Source organism: Bos grunniens, chromosome 14 (genome assembly GCF_055505025.1).
Source record: "Bos grunniens cultivar Pamir isolate PY7600 chromosome 14, Bosgru_T2T1.0, whole genome shotgun sequence".
NCBI classification, from domain to species: domain Eukaryota; kingdom Metazoa; phylum Chordata; class Mammalia; order Artiodactyla; family Bovidae; genus Bos; species Bos grunniens.
In genome coordinates, this window is record NC_141178.1 from 51,885,948 (window position 1) to 51,901,953 (window position 16,006).

A 16,006-nucleotide genomic window follows, 5' to 3' on the forward strand; every position below is an offset into this window, starting at 1 on the left:
TGAAGAATCTGCCTGCAATGTGGGGCACCCAGGCTCAATCCCTGGGTCAGGAAGATGCCCTAGAGAAAGGAAGGGCTACCCACTCCAGTATTCCTGCCTGAAGAATGCTATTGACAGAGGAGCCTGGCGGAGGAGTCCATGGGGTTGCATAAAGTGACACAACTGGGCAACTGACACTTTCACTTTTTCAAATATGATGCCTGTGGTTCCTATGAGTATAGTGTAGTGTGGTGTGGTGTGTGTGTGCATGCACGCCCACACACATGTGTTTCTGCATGAGTGTGTTTAACAATTGAAGTAACTTCCATCATAAATACACTAGGCGTTGGCCTTCAAGCATTTTCTGATGCAAAGCCTCTGACTGCAACTTGACCTTCCTCCTGGTTCTGCCAGAGACAGTAACATTTATATTTATTTATATAGAAGAACAAATTAAAGATATCTGTAATACCTTAATGAAAGTAAAAATTCATCCCAGGACTTCCTTGGTGGTCCAGTGGTTAAGACTCTGTGCTTCCACTGCTTTTTGCACAGGTTTGATCCCTGGTCTGGGAACTAAGATCTCACATGCAATGTGGGGCAGCCACACACACACACAAAAAAAATCCATCCCGTCTTTAGAGAGAAGTCAGTATGGGTAAAATATACCAAAAAGGGGTGAGGATATAAAGGGAATACTATTTTGCTCACATGGAAATGATAAAATGATAGATAGACTATTTCTAACCAATGCCATAACATCTAGATGAAAAGAAAAAAAAATCAAGTCATTTGGTTCCTTCTTTAGAAGCAAGTAGGTAACCTACAAATTTTATCTTAAAAACATTGTTTAGATGTTGCCTTTATAGACATGTTAAAATTGACAGGCTCTAATTTTTAGCCATTCTTATATTTTAGTGCAAATAAAAAATAAGATGTGTGACTGCAAGGGGGTGCTTTTTCATGGAAAAAAAATCAACAATAGATGATCATATACTAAAGAGTAAGTAGATAGCCTGTCAATCAAAGCAGAATTATTAGGTTTTATCATTAACTTTTCATTCAGTCAGTCAGTTCAGTTCAGCTGCTCCGTTGTGTCTGACTCTTTGTAACCCCATAGACTGCAGCATGCCAGGCCTCCCTGTCCATCACCAACTCCCGGAGTTTACTCAAACTCATGTGCATTGAGTTGGTGATGCCATCCAACCATCTCATCCTCTGTCGTCCCCTTCTCCTCCCGCCTTCAATCCTTCCCAGCATCCGGGTCTTTTCCAGTGAGTCAGTTCTTCGCATCAGCTGGCCAAAGTATTGGACTTTCAGCTTTAGCATCAGTCCTTCCAATGAATATTCAGGACTGATTTCCTTTAGAATGGACTTTGCAGTCCAAGGGACTCTCAAGAGTATTCTCCAACACCACAGTTCAAAAGCATCAATTCTTCAGCACCCAGCTCTCTTTATAGTCCAACTCTCACATCCATACATGACTACTGGAAAATTTACTGAAGATTTACTGAGCCCAGCCCTGCCCATCAGAACAAGACCCAGTTTCCCCCTCAGTCAGTTTCTCCCACCAGGAAGCTTCCATAAGCCTCTTATCCATATTCATCAGAGGGCAGACAGACTGAAACCACAATCACAGAAAACTAACTAATCTGATCACATGAACTACAGCCTTATTGAACACAATGAAACTATGAGCCAAGCCGTGTGCCTTGAGAGTCCCGTGAACAGTATGAAAAGGCAAAAAGATAGGACACTGAAAGATGAACTCCCCAGATTGGTAGGTGCCCAGTATGCTACTGGAGAACAGTGGAGAAATAACTCCAGAAAGAATGAAGAGACAGAGCCAAATCAAAAACAACACCCAGTTGTGGATGTGACTGGTGATGGAAGTAAACTCTGATGCTGTAAAGAGCAATATTGCATAGGAACCTGGAATGCTAGGTCCATGAATCAAGGCAAATTGGAAGTGGTCAAACAGGAGATGGCAAGAGTGAACGTCGACATTCTAGGAATCAGCGAACTAAAATGGACTGGAATGGGTGAATTTAACTCAGATGGCCATTATATCTACTACTGTGGGCAAGAATCCCTTAGAAGCATTGGAGTAGCCATCATAGTCAACAAGAGTCAGAAATGCAGTACTTGGATGTAGTCTCAAAAACGACAGAATGATCTCTGTTCATTTCCAAGGCAAACCATTCAATATCACAGTAATCCAAGTCTATGCCCCAACCAGTAATACTGAAGAAGCTGAAGTTGAAAGGTTCTACGAAGACCTACAAGACCTTCTAGAACTAACACCCAATAAAGATGTCCTTTTCATCATAGGGGACTGGAATGCAAAAGTAGGAAGTCAAGAGATACCTGGAGTAACAGGCAAATTTGGCCTTGGAATACAGAATGAAGCAGGGCAAAGGCTAATAGAGTTTTGCCGTGAGAACACACTGGTCATAGCAAACACCCTTTTCCAACAACACAAGAGAAGACGCTACACATGGACATCACCTGATGGTCAAACACTGAAATCAGATTGATTATATTCTTTGTAGCCAAAAATGGAGAAGCTCTATACACTCAGCAAAAACAAGACTGGGAGCTGACTGTGGCTCAGATCATGAACCCCTTATTGCCAAATTCAGACTTAAATCGAAGAAAGTAGGGAAAACCACTAGACCATTCAAGTATGACCTAAATCAAATCCCTTACAATTATACAGTGGAAGTGAGAAATAGATTAAAGGGATTAGATCTGATAGACAGAGTGCCTAAAGAACTATGGATGGAAGTTTGTGACATTGTACAGGAGGTAGGGATCAAGACCATCCCCAAGAAAAGAAAATGCAAAAAGGCAAAATAGCTGTCTGAAGGGGCCTTATAATTTTTCCATTGGCTCACCTTTTCCCCTGGCATTTATTCCTCTCTGAAAACAATCTTATTTGTTTGTCTTACTGTCTAAACTCCTCCTCTGGAATAAACCCTTCTTGAGAGCAGGAACATTTTTTCTGTTTATCTCATCACTATTTCAAAGCATTGTGTGTCAGAATATGGTATACAATGTACATGTGAGGAACATGGTCTGAACAACTGGATGAATGAAATATGACTTGTATTTAGGAGTCCTCAGCCCTCACAAGTTTCTATTAATACTGTGTTCTCTTCCACAGGCATGTATTTAAGTGGATGCTCAAAATCTCTTCTTCATTCAACACTCAAAAGAAAATAGCAAAAAATAGCTAGGAAAAAAAATAGCTAAGCAATTACAGGGACAACATTTAACTCAGGACAGGTTTGCTTTTTTAATTTGTACAATAAGAGATGGGCTTAGATGATTGCTAAGGTCCCTTCTGACTCTGCAGTTCCAAAGGCTCTACAACTTTAGGTAAATGTGGAGATATTTGGAGTCTTCAGACTGTGAAGTGCCTCTTTATACATAGAACACTTTTTTCCACATGGGGCAAGTTTCAGAATGATCATCAACACCACTGAAATGTGAATTATACATTCTAGCCCAGTGACGTCAGTCCCAGCTTGGGACTGTGCCATGGCCATGACAGAAAAGCCTAAGACCATTGTGTCTACTGCTCTTGCCATGTAAGGCGCATGACTCTGTGACCAAAATAGAGCTGAAGATAAGCTCTGAGCCCTCCACTTGTCACTGAGCAACTGTGACTCGACCTAGCCCATTCATATCTCCACCACATTCCTCAACTTTCTAGACACCTTTGTTCAAAACAGTGGCTCTGGGTCTGGAAGGGTCCACCTAGCCTCATTTGACATACAGTACCTCCAAATTACCTTCATTAAGCCAAACAGGATTTCATTCCTTCTCCCCTCGACACCTGCCCCAAATCAGACAGTAGGTTAATCATGCTCAAGAAAAACTATATTAAAGTAGGATGATTCTCCTGAAGAATTCAAGGCCAACCCCTCATGGGTAAAGCCCAATTCTGGTCATGAGCACATGAGAAGCCCCATAAATGCAGACTATAGGATGATAACCCTGGTCTCTGACAGGCTTCCCTAGAAAAGGGGCAGACAGAAAACCACGACCCCTCGAGGGACATAAACTGGTGTTCAGCCTCTCTCCCACCAGCTCAGCACCTCTGTGAAGTATTAGCAGAAGAACTCTGTTCAATGGCCAGGGGTCTCAGGACACCACATGGTGTTGCCACCCACTTCATGTCGGAAGAATAATTATGCTATAACTTAAGGTGTTCCTGGCATTAGAGGTTTTCTGGGCTAGGCCAGATCATTTAGAAGATCTTTGAGAAACCCTCCAAAGGCTGAGGGTCAGGTGTACCAGCCCTGACTTGAGCCCCTCAAGTCACTGAAACCACAAGACCAGCTCAAGCCCAGCCAAGCAGCTGTTTGACTCACTCTAGTCTGCTGTGGAGAGTTGGCACCTTTCCTGGAAGGGGCCCGGCCTCCCTCTGTCGCCAATATTTCAAGGTATCACAAAGCCGCAAAGCATAGAGCTAATATCTACTTCCATTCATTTTCAGTTTTTCCTACTGCAGGGAGTTGCTTCACCCTGCCATTGTAATTGGTCAAGATCTTGAAGCCTTATTTGAACACCATTTAAAAGATGCTCAAATGATTATTAGCATGATTAGGTGAAGTGTGCTCTTTCCAAGCAGAGTGTGAGAACAATACAAGGTAACATTTTGGAAGCCCCCAGCGTGTGCCTCTTATCCCACTTAGTGATCACAGCAACACTGTAAAGAGTTTATTAACCCTCCTGTACCAATGAGGCAGGTGAAGGACTGGAAGCAGAAGTAACTGCCCAAGGTTATATCATTAAGTGGCACAGTTAAAATTCAAACCTCTGAAATATGTTCTTCAAGCATCTGTTAGGCTGCTTTAAAAATTCTGGCCTGCTTATTAAAATGATTGTTATTATATTCATTACTTCATATTTGTAACTGCATGGACATTGTCTCAAAGCTGTTCAGATAAAACCACTGTTTTGTAGGGACTTCTCTGGCAGTCCAGTGGATAAGACTTTGTACTTCCAATGAAGTGGACATGGGTTCAGTCCCTGGTCAGGAAACTAAGATCCCACATGCTTGTGTGGTACGGCCAAAAAAAGAAAAAAAAAAAATCACTGTTTTGGAAATATAATGGATTTGTTGTCATTGTAAAATCATTGGAGGATTTTATTAAAGGTGGTAGTTTTCAGATACCGGAAAAGCTCAAGATCAAATATTTTTAGCTGTTTCCGCTAGATGGGCATCCACATAGAACAAGATTATTTCTAGCCTGGCTGCCTGAGGAGGGCTAGTGCAAATAGTCTGCTCTCTTGGTTTTCTGGTGACCCTTCCAGTAGTCATGTATGGATGTGACAGTTGGACCATAAAGAAGGCCAAGTGCCGAAGAATTGATGCTTTTGAATTGTGGTTCTGGAGAAGACTCTTGAGAGTCCCTTGGACAGCAAGGAGATCAAACCAGTCAATCCTAAATGAAATCAACTCTGAATATTCATTGGAAGGACTGATGCTGCAGCTGAAGCTCCAATACTATGGCCACCTGATCCAAAGAGCTTACTTATTAAAAAAGACCCTGATGCTGGGAAAGATTGAGGTTAAGAGGAGAAGGGCATGACAGAGGACAAGATGGTTGGATGGCATCATCAAATCAATGGACATGAGTTTCAGCAAACTCTGGTATATGGTGAAGGACAGGGAAGCCTGGTGTGTCCATGGGGTCGAAAGAGTCAGACACAACTGAACATCAAAGAACAACAGGATAGATGCCTTTTGTAAAGACAAGGGGGAAGGAACATTTTCCAGGAATGAGGAACGAAAACCAAGCACATGTTTCTGGAAGCAGAGAGCTCCTGAGGCAGTACAATTCTCCACCCCCCACCAGCAGCCCCCTCCCCTGTCCCAGTCCGTCCCAGAAGAGCTCCAGGTCTGGAGAGGTAAATACAGCTTTAGATCATGCTGGGCTTGTCTAGAACAGCCCAGAAGGCCCTCCAACAACCTGCCATCACGAGCTCTGAGAATGTCTCAGAGCCAGGAGGACTAAAAAGACCATAGTTCCTCCATCTACCTTCAGCTCACAGCAAAAAGGGAACGCCACTCCCCACAATGCAGTTCAGACTGCCCTTCATGACTGCGATCCATCTCAAAGCCACTCCCATGTCCACTCAAGCTCACATCAGTGGCACACGTGATTTGTAAAGCAAGAATCCCGAGTGGGTCTGACTGTAAGCTCAGCATCTCAGGGGCTGGTCCTAGGCCGGGTGCTTGCCCAGCCTAACCCTGCAAGACATTACACGATTAGGGACAAAATTAGACATCACAAGGAACCTGCTCAAAGGGCAGGTGTCGTGGCCCCACAGGGAGAGGGCGTGTAATTAGGGAAGGATGGTGCCCACCCCCTCCAGGAGGAAAACCTGCCGTCAAGTCTCTCCCTGCCCTCAGTGTCCTCTGACGCTGTCTGAATAGAGCGAAGACCTTTGAACTTGCTCAAGGGCAGTGTGTCACCCAGGGCTTTTCTTGTTTTTGTTTTCCAGCCTCAACATCCAGACAGAAAGCCCATTCCCCTGATGGAGGTCTCTGATGAAGGTCTGAGTAGAGATGGGTATAGAGATGAACTCACTGCCCACAAGCAACACACTCCTGTTTATAGACTCAAGACTCAGGGTGGTACCATACTAAGTGCTGATTCATGGCCTAATGATAAAGTCGTATTTGGCCTTTTCTGGGAATAAGGAAAAAGGAAAAAAAAAAGTTTGTCCATTTTAGAATCTCTTTGAGCTCTTCTCCAAGAGGAAACTTTCCTTCTATAAACCAGTTCCAAATCCATCATGAGTCTTTTCAGGAATATGAGTAAGGAGAAGAGAGGATCCTGATTTCAGTGATGTGTAAATCTAAAATGAGATGATGTCCTGGAGTTATCTAGGAATAGGCCTTTATCTTTTGATAGAATTCACCTTTCAAGCAATAAAATGGTCAGATTAGGGTATTTATCAGGCGCTGTCTATATGCCAGGCACTGTGATAAGCACTATGCTTATGCTTATTTAACTTTTCATGGTTAAACTCTATAAAATGGATACTTTGTTCTGTTTTCCCAGGAGAAAACTGAAGGAATGAATGTACATGTGAATGAATCTTAAAGCATAATGTTTAGTTTTAAAAAAATTAAGCAGAATGAGAAGTACAAAAAATACCATTTATAAAATTAAAAGACATGCATACAGCAATACACATTTTGTAAGAATACAGGTGAATGGAACACTGGCTTCACTGGTGGCTCAGCAGTAAAGAATCTGTCTGCCAATGCAGGAGACGCAGGTTCAATACCTGGGTCAGGAAGATTCCCTGGAGCAGGAAATGGCAACCCACTCTAGCATTCTTGCCTGGGAAATCCCGTGGACAGAGAAGCCCAGTGGGCTACAGTCAATGGGGTTGCAAACACTGGATACGACTTAGAGACTGAACACCACCACCATGCAGCTCAAATCTGCACGCGACTTTTCTTAAGTACCAAACAGCATTTCTTAAGACCATTTGGATCCCCACAAAAAATTTTTGCTTTAACAACACTCATTGTCATTACCTGGAAATTGACTTTTTATTTTAAATTTGGCCATGCCATGTGGCAGGTGAAATTTTAGTTCTTGGACAGGGATTGAACTCAGAACCCCTGCATTGGAAGTTCAGAGTCTTAACCACTGGACTACCAGGGAAGCCCCCAAATTGATATTTCTGTAGCTAACCCTTTAAAATGGGGTTTCCCAAGAAATACCACAACATGTAACCACCACATTGATGAATGTGGTAAAATCTGCCTTGTTGCCTCATGGGGTATCTTCTCTTCCTGTGCCAGGAGGTGAATGTTTTAGAGACACATCAGGAAGGAGGTTGGGCTGCCCAGGTGGCTCTAGTGATAAAGAACCCACCTGCAATGCAGGAGACATAAGAGACATGGGTTCAATCCATGGGTCAGGAAGATCCCATGGAAGAGAGCAAGGCAACCACTGCCTAGAAAATCCCATGGACAAAGGAGCCTGGTGAGCTATGGTCATAGGGTTGCAAAGAGTTGAACATGACTGAAGCAACTTAGCACGCATGCATGCAGAAGGGAGGTCATTCTATAAGGAAAGACTGAAATGTTGGACCAGGGATTTCTAGGGTTGTATCTAGGGAACCACAAAACCCCAGGAGCTTAGGCGTGGCTTACCCTCCCTTGAAGCCACTTGACTCACCTCAATCGTTTTACAGGTGCTCTCCAGCTGGCTGATCACCCCCTGGACCCGATCGTTGCTTCCCACTAGGACAGCAATGCCATCACTGAGCTCGGACTATTGGAGAGAAAAGAGGGATTCTAGTCCTCCACTGATTATGGGTTCATCTTAGTACTGTTTTCATGAGTTCTCAATCTAGGGTCCACGGAACCCCCTAATGAGGAACAGTGAGGCTGAGAGGTCTGAGAACCTCCTAATCTTATAAATAAAATCCTGGAAGGATGGGTGTAGAAATGCATTTGTCTGGGAAGAAGGGCTTTCTAGTCCTCCACTGATTATGGGTTCATCTTAGTACTGTTCTCATGAGTTCTCAATCTAGGGTCCACGGAACCCGCTAATGAGGAACAGCGAGGCTGAGAGGTCTGAGAACCTCCTAATCTTATAAATAAAATCCTGGAAGGATGGGTGTAGAAATGCATTTGTCTGGGAAGAAGCTTCACAGTTTTCCTCAAATTCTTAATGAAGACGGTGACCCTGCCAAAAAACATTAAGAACACTGAATTATAGGCCATAGACAGCGAATAGCACATTCAAGCTAAATGATTCTAAGAACTGTTTATAAATTGAATGGAGACCGATATGTGACATCAGGGGTCCAACATGAATTATTTGGACCTTTAATTATTTGAATTATAGTGCAGCTCAGGATCAGTTTTTTGTTTTTGTTTTTTTTAAGATTTACATATTTATTTTTGGCTATGCTGGGTCTTTGTTGCTGCATGCAGGCTTCCTCGAGTTGCCACGAGTGCAGGCTACTCTTTGTTGTGGTGCACAGACTTCTCATTGCAGTGGCTTTTCTTGCTGCAGAGCATGAGAAGTAGTTGTGGCACATGGGCTTAGTAGCTCCACAGCACGTGGGATCTTCCCCAACCAGGGATCGAACCCATGTCCCCTGCACTGGCAGGTGGACTCTTAACCACTGGACCACCAGGAAGCCTTCAGGATTAGTTTTACTAGGGAAATATTTCATTATTCACCAAATACCTGTGATGCACCCTTCTCTGTGCTAGATGCAAACAAATACTAATATACTAGACTCAGTCATTACAGATTTGAAACTAACATTTCACTGTTTTTAGGGGAAAACATTTTTTTAGCTTAAAATTCCTCTCAGGCTCTTTTGACCTGAAGCGATTCCACTATTCATACTTAGGGAATGAATGGGACTCAGGAATCCTACATGCTTGGTCCAACTCTGCCTGTAGCTTCTCTGTGATGTTGGGCAAACCATGTAGTCAGTTTGGACCCTACTTGTCTCACACATAATGTGAGAAGACTGGAGCAGAACAGTGGTTGTAAAACATTTTAAAGCTGCAGAACCCTTTTTCCAAATGGGAGCTAATATATAATCCCAATGGATCAAATAATGCTGCTCTGGCCAAACAGGAGCAGAACTGAAGTCCTGTCAGCCTGCCTCCGTCCATCCCTTGTGATCTCAAGGCTCTGAGGGAAATGGCGTGACCCAGGTACCATTCAGTTCTAATAGGCTGTGACTTTGGGGAGGAGCAGGTAAAAGGAAAAGGCGGGTAAGTCATAAGTGGATAGAACAATAAATAACTGTAGAGCTATTTTGCTAAATCCTGCTTCTTTAGCAGTTAGTACTCACTGGTTGTAACTGGTGTCACCCAAAGGTTTGACTTCCAAATTTGATTCCCGTTCTATATTTGGTCAGTAAAACACTAACTGTGTAATCTGTGATTCTTAGAGGAAGAAGCTGAGATGTGGAGCTGCTCAAATCCTAGATGCTAAGACTCGGCCACAGCTCGCTGAGCCCACAACCCCTCGTTCACTTGCATCAAATGGGTAAGTTCCTTACCTGCCTGTGCGCTGTAGGCTGGCAGGTTAGCGATAAGCTGGGACACCCCATATTTGCTCATAATGAGGGCGTCATGCTGAGGCCCTGGAGTAGGGGGTGCAAGGGTGGCATGTGTCAGACCCAAAGGAGGCCTTCTGGGCTGACCTAGGGGGTCAGTTTAACCCAGGCATGAGGACTAGCCTAAGGAAACATTTAACAAAATGCCAGTCATTGTAACTCCACCATCTAGGAGAGGGGGAGAAGAGGCCTTGAGGAGGGCCAAAGGAATCTTTGGTTGATGAACAAAGAAAAATATTCTGAGACTGGAGTAAGAAGTTATCCTTTTATTTCCTATGGGCTGAACCTCAGTGTTTGAGCAGCTTGAGCTGGGACTGGGCCCCATAATAGTATTCATCTTAAACCTGTAATGGTGGAAAAATAGCGACCTTTCCCCTCCACACCCCTTCCTGACCTCCTGCACCCTTCCCTCTCCCACCTTCCCCACCGTTCTCCCGGGCATGCAGCAGTCCTTCCGGCTCTGCCAACACCCCCCTCTCCCCCGCAGCCTTGGGCCCTATGGTCCTGCCTGTGGGCCTCTCTCCTTCAATCGCACTTGGAAGGCGCTTTGGAGGAGGGACAGGAGGGCGTGTTACCTTCTGCCTCTGGAACACGTGAGTGAGGGGAGCCACCTGGCAGTCCTTGTGCGCCCCGAAGACCTTGCACAGAGAGCAGGTGGGCACTTCGCAGTTGAGACAGTAGATGTTGATGCGCTCGTCTTCATGCTCCTCACACATGGGCTGGTCGGACTTCTTTTCTGGTCTGGGAGGAGGTAAGGTGGATGAATCAGCTCAGGTTGCAGCATAGCTGAGCGTGGTTGGCTGAATCTCCCTCCCCACCCCCAACGCCCATACCCCCAGCAACCCTACACCAGCGACTACCAGGGCCCCTCTCACGTGCTCAGAGCCCTCCAAATACCCTATGGGTTTAGCAGCAGCGTCCTGACTAATTAACCAACTTAACCAGCCTTGGGGTGAGGACAGCCTTGGGGAAACTCGGACTTGTAGCTTTTGCCAGTTTCTGTGGTGTGAGGGCTTCCCCATGGCTGATTTCAAGATTTAAAAACCAGCTAGTGCAACTCCTGCAAGTTGAGCACTGGATTCTTTTTTTTTTTTTGACTGGCGACTCATTTCATATATATTATACATGTTTCAATGACATTCTCCCAAATCATCCCACCCTCTCCCTCTCCCACAGAGTCCAAAAGACTGTTCTATACATCAGTGTCTCTTTTGCTGTCTTGTATACAGGGTTATTGTTACCATCTTTCTAAATTCCATATGTATGCGTTAGTATACTGTATTGGTTTTCTTTGTTGCTTACTTCACTCTGTATAATAGGCTCCAGTTTCATCCACCTCATTAGAACTGATTCAAATGTATTCTTTTTAATGGCTGAGTACTGGATTCTTAGGCGCAGCTTCAGCACCAAATTCACGAGTCTCTCAAAAGACATTTTACAAATCCAGGTAAAGAGGAGGCAGCTGAAAATGAAATCTTAAGTGTGTACTAGCTCTGAGGCCCATCTCCCCACCCTTGTGGCCTCTGGCCCCTGCAGAAGAAATGAGAGGTCTAGGCTGGGGAAGCCCAGATCTCTGATCATTCACCTCCGTGCTGGTTGGAAGTAGTTGTATGTAAGAGGGGAAAGGTCAGCGAGTGCTTTGTTAATTTGTTTGGGTCCCCTCCTACCATTAGCCCAAAAAATTAAATTTATTTAACTTCCTGAGGACTCAGCAGTGGTTAAGAGTAGGTAGTCTGTTCTTAGTGGATGTGAACAATTATACTGAATACTTGAGGCAAAAAGGAAAATGTAAAATGCTGTTCTGGGATGTGGTGGTAAACTGGAAGTGCAAATTTCACAGATAATTCCCAACTTTCAGTTTTCCCAATAGGTCAGCACCAACCAAAACTTTTCAGAGCTGCCAAGGTAATAATGGGGCATTGGATTTGTATGTACTAGTGAGAAAATGACCAAGCTATGAAGAGGCAGAGAAGGGTAGTGACAAGTCATTGGTGCTTAAGGATAAACTGTTGGCTGCAGAATCACCTGGAGGAGCCCAGGTTCATACAGCCGTATGCTCTCCTGACCATCAGGGAGGCTTAGGTGTTACATCAAGATCAAAATTGCGTCATCTATGGTGTTTTAGCGGAGAAGGCGATGGCACCCTACTCCAATACTCTTGCCTGGAAAATCCCATGGTTGGAGGAGCCTGGTAGGCTGCAGTCCGTGGGGTCGCTAAGAGTTGGATACGACTGAGTGACTTCACTTTCACTTTTCACTTTCATGCATTGGAGAAGGAAATGGCAACCCACTTCAGTATTCTTGCCTGGAGAATCCCAGGGACAGAGGAGCCTAGTGGGCTGCTGTCTATGGGGTCACACAGAGTCGGACACGACTGAAGCGACTTAGCAGCAGCAGCAGCAGCAGCATGGTGTTTTAGGCTCCCTCTGGAGACCATGGTGGGGAGTCCAGCCTACTGGAAGTAGAGGTGTAGCCTACTTATACAAAATCTGGAATTTGGATATGACCTATCCAAAGCCTGAGGCTGTTAATAGTTTTCACAAGTGTTTGAAAAATTTAAATACAAGTTCACAAGCTTTCCTCATTTTCCCTAACACATGATTATTTAGAAGCATCTCAGATTTGGGACAGAATTTTTATCTTATTGAAGTATATTTGATTTACAATATTGTGTTAGTTTCAGGTATGTACAGCAGAGTGATTCAGTTTTATATGCATTTTTTCCAGATTATTTTCCATTATAGGTTATTACAAGATGCTGAATATATTCCCTGTGGTTTTCAGTAAATGTTTGTTGCTGATCTATTTTTTGTATCACAGTTTGTATCTGTTCATCTCATACTCCTGATTTATTCCTCTCCCTTTCCCTTCCCCTCTGGTAACCATTAGTTTGTTTTCTATGTCTGGTGTGAATCTCCTTCTGGTTTGTAAAGGTGTGGTTTATATGTAGATTAATTTATATTATTTTTTTAGATACCACATATGTGATAACATAAAATGTCTTGCTCTGTCTGACTTACTTCACTAAGTACAGTATTTTCTTTGTTCATCCATGTTGCTGCAGATGGCAATATTTCATTCTTTTTTATGACTTGAGTACTGTCCCATTATGGGGCTTCCCAGGTGGCTCAGTGGTAAAGAGTTTGCCTGCAATGCAGGAGACGTGTGGGTTAATCCCTTGGTTGGGAAGATACCCTGGAGAAGAGAATGACAACCCATTCCAATATTCTTGTCTGGGAAATCCTATGGACAGAGGAGACTGGCAGGCTATAGTCCATGGGGTCACAAAAGAGTCGGATATGACTTAAGCGACTGAGCACGTATGCACTATCCTATTATATATATTATTGTCTGTTTCCTCCAATGGGATGTGAGCTCCAAAAAGGCAGAGGTCATGGGTTGTCTTCTTTTGCTGGGTTCCCAGTGCCCAAAACAGTGCCTTGCATAGAGTGGGTGCTCAGTAAATATTTGCTGGATGTATGAGTGAGAGGTGGAAGGGAATTTGCCAGTATTCCCCATGCTTTAAAGTAAAACGGCTCCTCTAGAGAAGGCATGTGAACAATGGGGAGAGCTTGGTCACTTGACTCTCCTTACTGACCAAGGAAGAGACCAGACAACATCTTGAAGACTCCATTTCTAAATGACAAAGGTGGGACTTCCCTTGTGGTTCAGTGGCTAAGACTCTGTGCTCCCAATGTAAGGAGCCCAAGTTCAATCCCTGGTCAGGGAACTAGATCGCACGTGCCTCAACTAAGAGCCTCCATGCTGCAACTAAAGATCCTGAGTGCCACAACTCACACTTGGTGCAGCCAAATAAATAAATATCTTAAGACTAGATGACAAAGGCCTCCAGGGGTTAGCTAGAGACTAGGAGTGGTGATTTGGTCTTTGCATCATCAAAGGCCTCACCACCTCTAAAACCTTCCCTTCTGTGTCTCTCCACCTCGGAATAAATGTCAGCGAGAGTCTGGAGCACATTTCCTGGGAGATGGTACTGCTGATGCCCTTCCCCCGAGACATTCCCCAAAAGTGGCCTTTGTCCCATGTGCTGTTCCGAAGTCAGCAGCTCTGACCACAGATAATGTTGTAGAGCTCAGACATTTGCAGTGTGTGCAATATTGTGGAAACAGCCACAGGCTCTTTATGTAGTTGTTGATTGAGATGACTTTTTCATTATGCAATACAGACCAAGGACTGCCTGCAATATTCCTTATTAGGCTTTTCTTGTTCAGAGTGGCTACACAGCCTGAGGGGCATCCCCCACTTACACCTGGGTGTGGAAGGAAAACATTCAGACACCTCACAACACGTAACAGACTTGGGACCAACATGGCGCATAGAATAAAGATATAAAGGCAACTTCATGAGGTGAGCGTGGCCAAGCTCTTAGCTGTGGTTTGGGACTCAGAGCCAAATGCCGGCTGTGGGTCCCCTACTGTTGCATACAAACTGGTCTCTGAGAGTCTGTAGCCTTCTCCCTCTGCTCTCTGGGACTTCTGGGACCATCCTGGAGTTTCCTGAAGGATAGGCATCTGGTGCTGACATTTCAGGCATCACCTTTGGAGTCAAACTGATCTCAAAGCTTAATTAATCCCAGTTCAGTTTCACCATGTGGTGGCTTTGGGGCCTTAGGCAAGTTCCTTCAACTCTTTCAGGCTCAGCCTTTCCTCATATCTGAAAATTGGACTAAGGATCTTCTAATTAAATATGCCAGGATAACATAGGCATTTACTTATGTACATTTCCTGCTGAAATCCCACTACAATGAGAGTAAGGGAATAAAAAGGTAGAAATCAATAAGGACAAAAAAATGAGCAAGGTGACAGCAAAGAAGAAATGGCAGGCAAATGCTGGAAATTGTGAACATCTGACAAAGAGAAGTCACCTGCTTGAACTGCATCTTAGTTCTGCCGATAGCCTTCTTGAGAGAAGCAAGCAGGAAGCAACCTGCCTCAGTTTTACAGGTTTCCTTGTAAAGGCCCTGGGACTGCAGAGTCCTGGCACCCAGAAGGTGAGAGTGTGGGGAGGGCTGAAAGGGGGACTTTTTGCACACTTTAGGGGATTACTTGAGGATGTGCTCCACAAAAACAATAGAGTAAACCAATAAAGGAGATGACAGAGGATCCAGGAAACAAGGGATTCATCCCAGGGGAAAGTAAAAGTATCATAGAAAGTGAAGCCCAACCACGAAAGGGTTTAGCCCTCGTTGTCTTCAGTGAAGTCAGTAAGTAATGTCTAAAACTGAAAAATCCAGGGAGAGGAGCTACTAGCAGTGGACACAGGGCTCTAGGTGATAAACAGCAGAAGTAAAACGGAAAGAATTAAACATGGCTGACTCTGGGAGGTGAGGCTTAGCAGCCAAGAGACCGTAGGGCCAGGAATGCTGCTTTCTTCAGAGGCTTTGTAGTGCTACTGGAATGTTTAAAATTATGCATATGTACAGAAATTGCTTTGAGTTGTCCTTGCTGTTGTTTAGTCGCTGAGTCGTGTCCAACTCTTTTGTAATCCCATGGACTGTAGCCCACCAAGCTTCTCTGTCCACGGGATTCTCCAGGCAAGAATACTGGAGTGGGTTGTCATTTCCTTCTCCAGGGGATCTTCCCGACCCAGAGATCAAACCTATGTCTCCTGTGTAGGAGGCATCTCTGGCATTGCAGGCAGATTCTTTACCATTAAGCCACCAGGATAAAATATTTAAAAATTTTAATAAGGTGATAATAATAATCACTACAACCTTAGGAAGCATCACTATGAACAAAGCTAGAGGAGGTGATAGAATTCCAGCTAAGCTATTTCACATCCTAAAAGATGATGCTGTTAAAGTGCTGCAGTCAATGTGCCAGCAAATTTAGAAAACTCAGCAGTGGCCTCAGGACTGGAAAAGATCACTTTTCATTCC

General features: G+C 44.2%; 1 protein-coding gene across 13 annotated transcripts in view; it reads right to left on the reverse strand.

Moving 5' to 3' along the window:
• Nucleotides 1-16,006, reverse strand: part of TRIM55 (tripartite motif containing 55) — a 60,406-nt gene that overhangs the window by 25,873 nt on the left and 18,527 nt on the right. For all 13 annotated transcript variants that reach the window (XM_086336772.1, XM_086336762.1, XM_086336765.1 and 10 more), the window contains 2 exons: nt 10,683-10,848; nt 8,196-8,291 (listed from right to left, as the gene is read on the reverse strand). In XM_086336772.1, coding sequence (XP_086192898.1) covers nt 8,196-8,291; nt 10,683-10,823 — 237 coding nt within the window. In that variant the 5' untranslated portion in view covers nt 10,824-10,848. The remainder of the gene's footprint in view (nt 1-8,195; nt 8,292-10,682; nt 10,849-16,006) is intronic.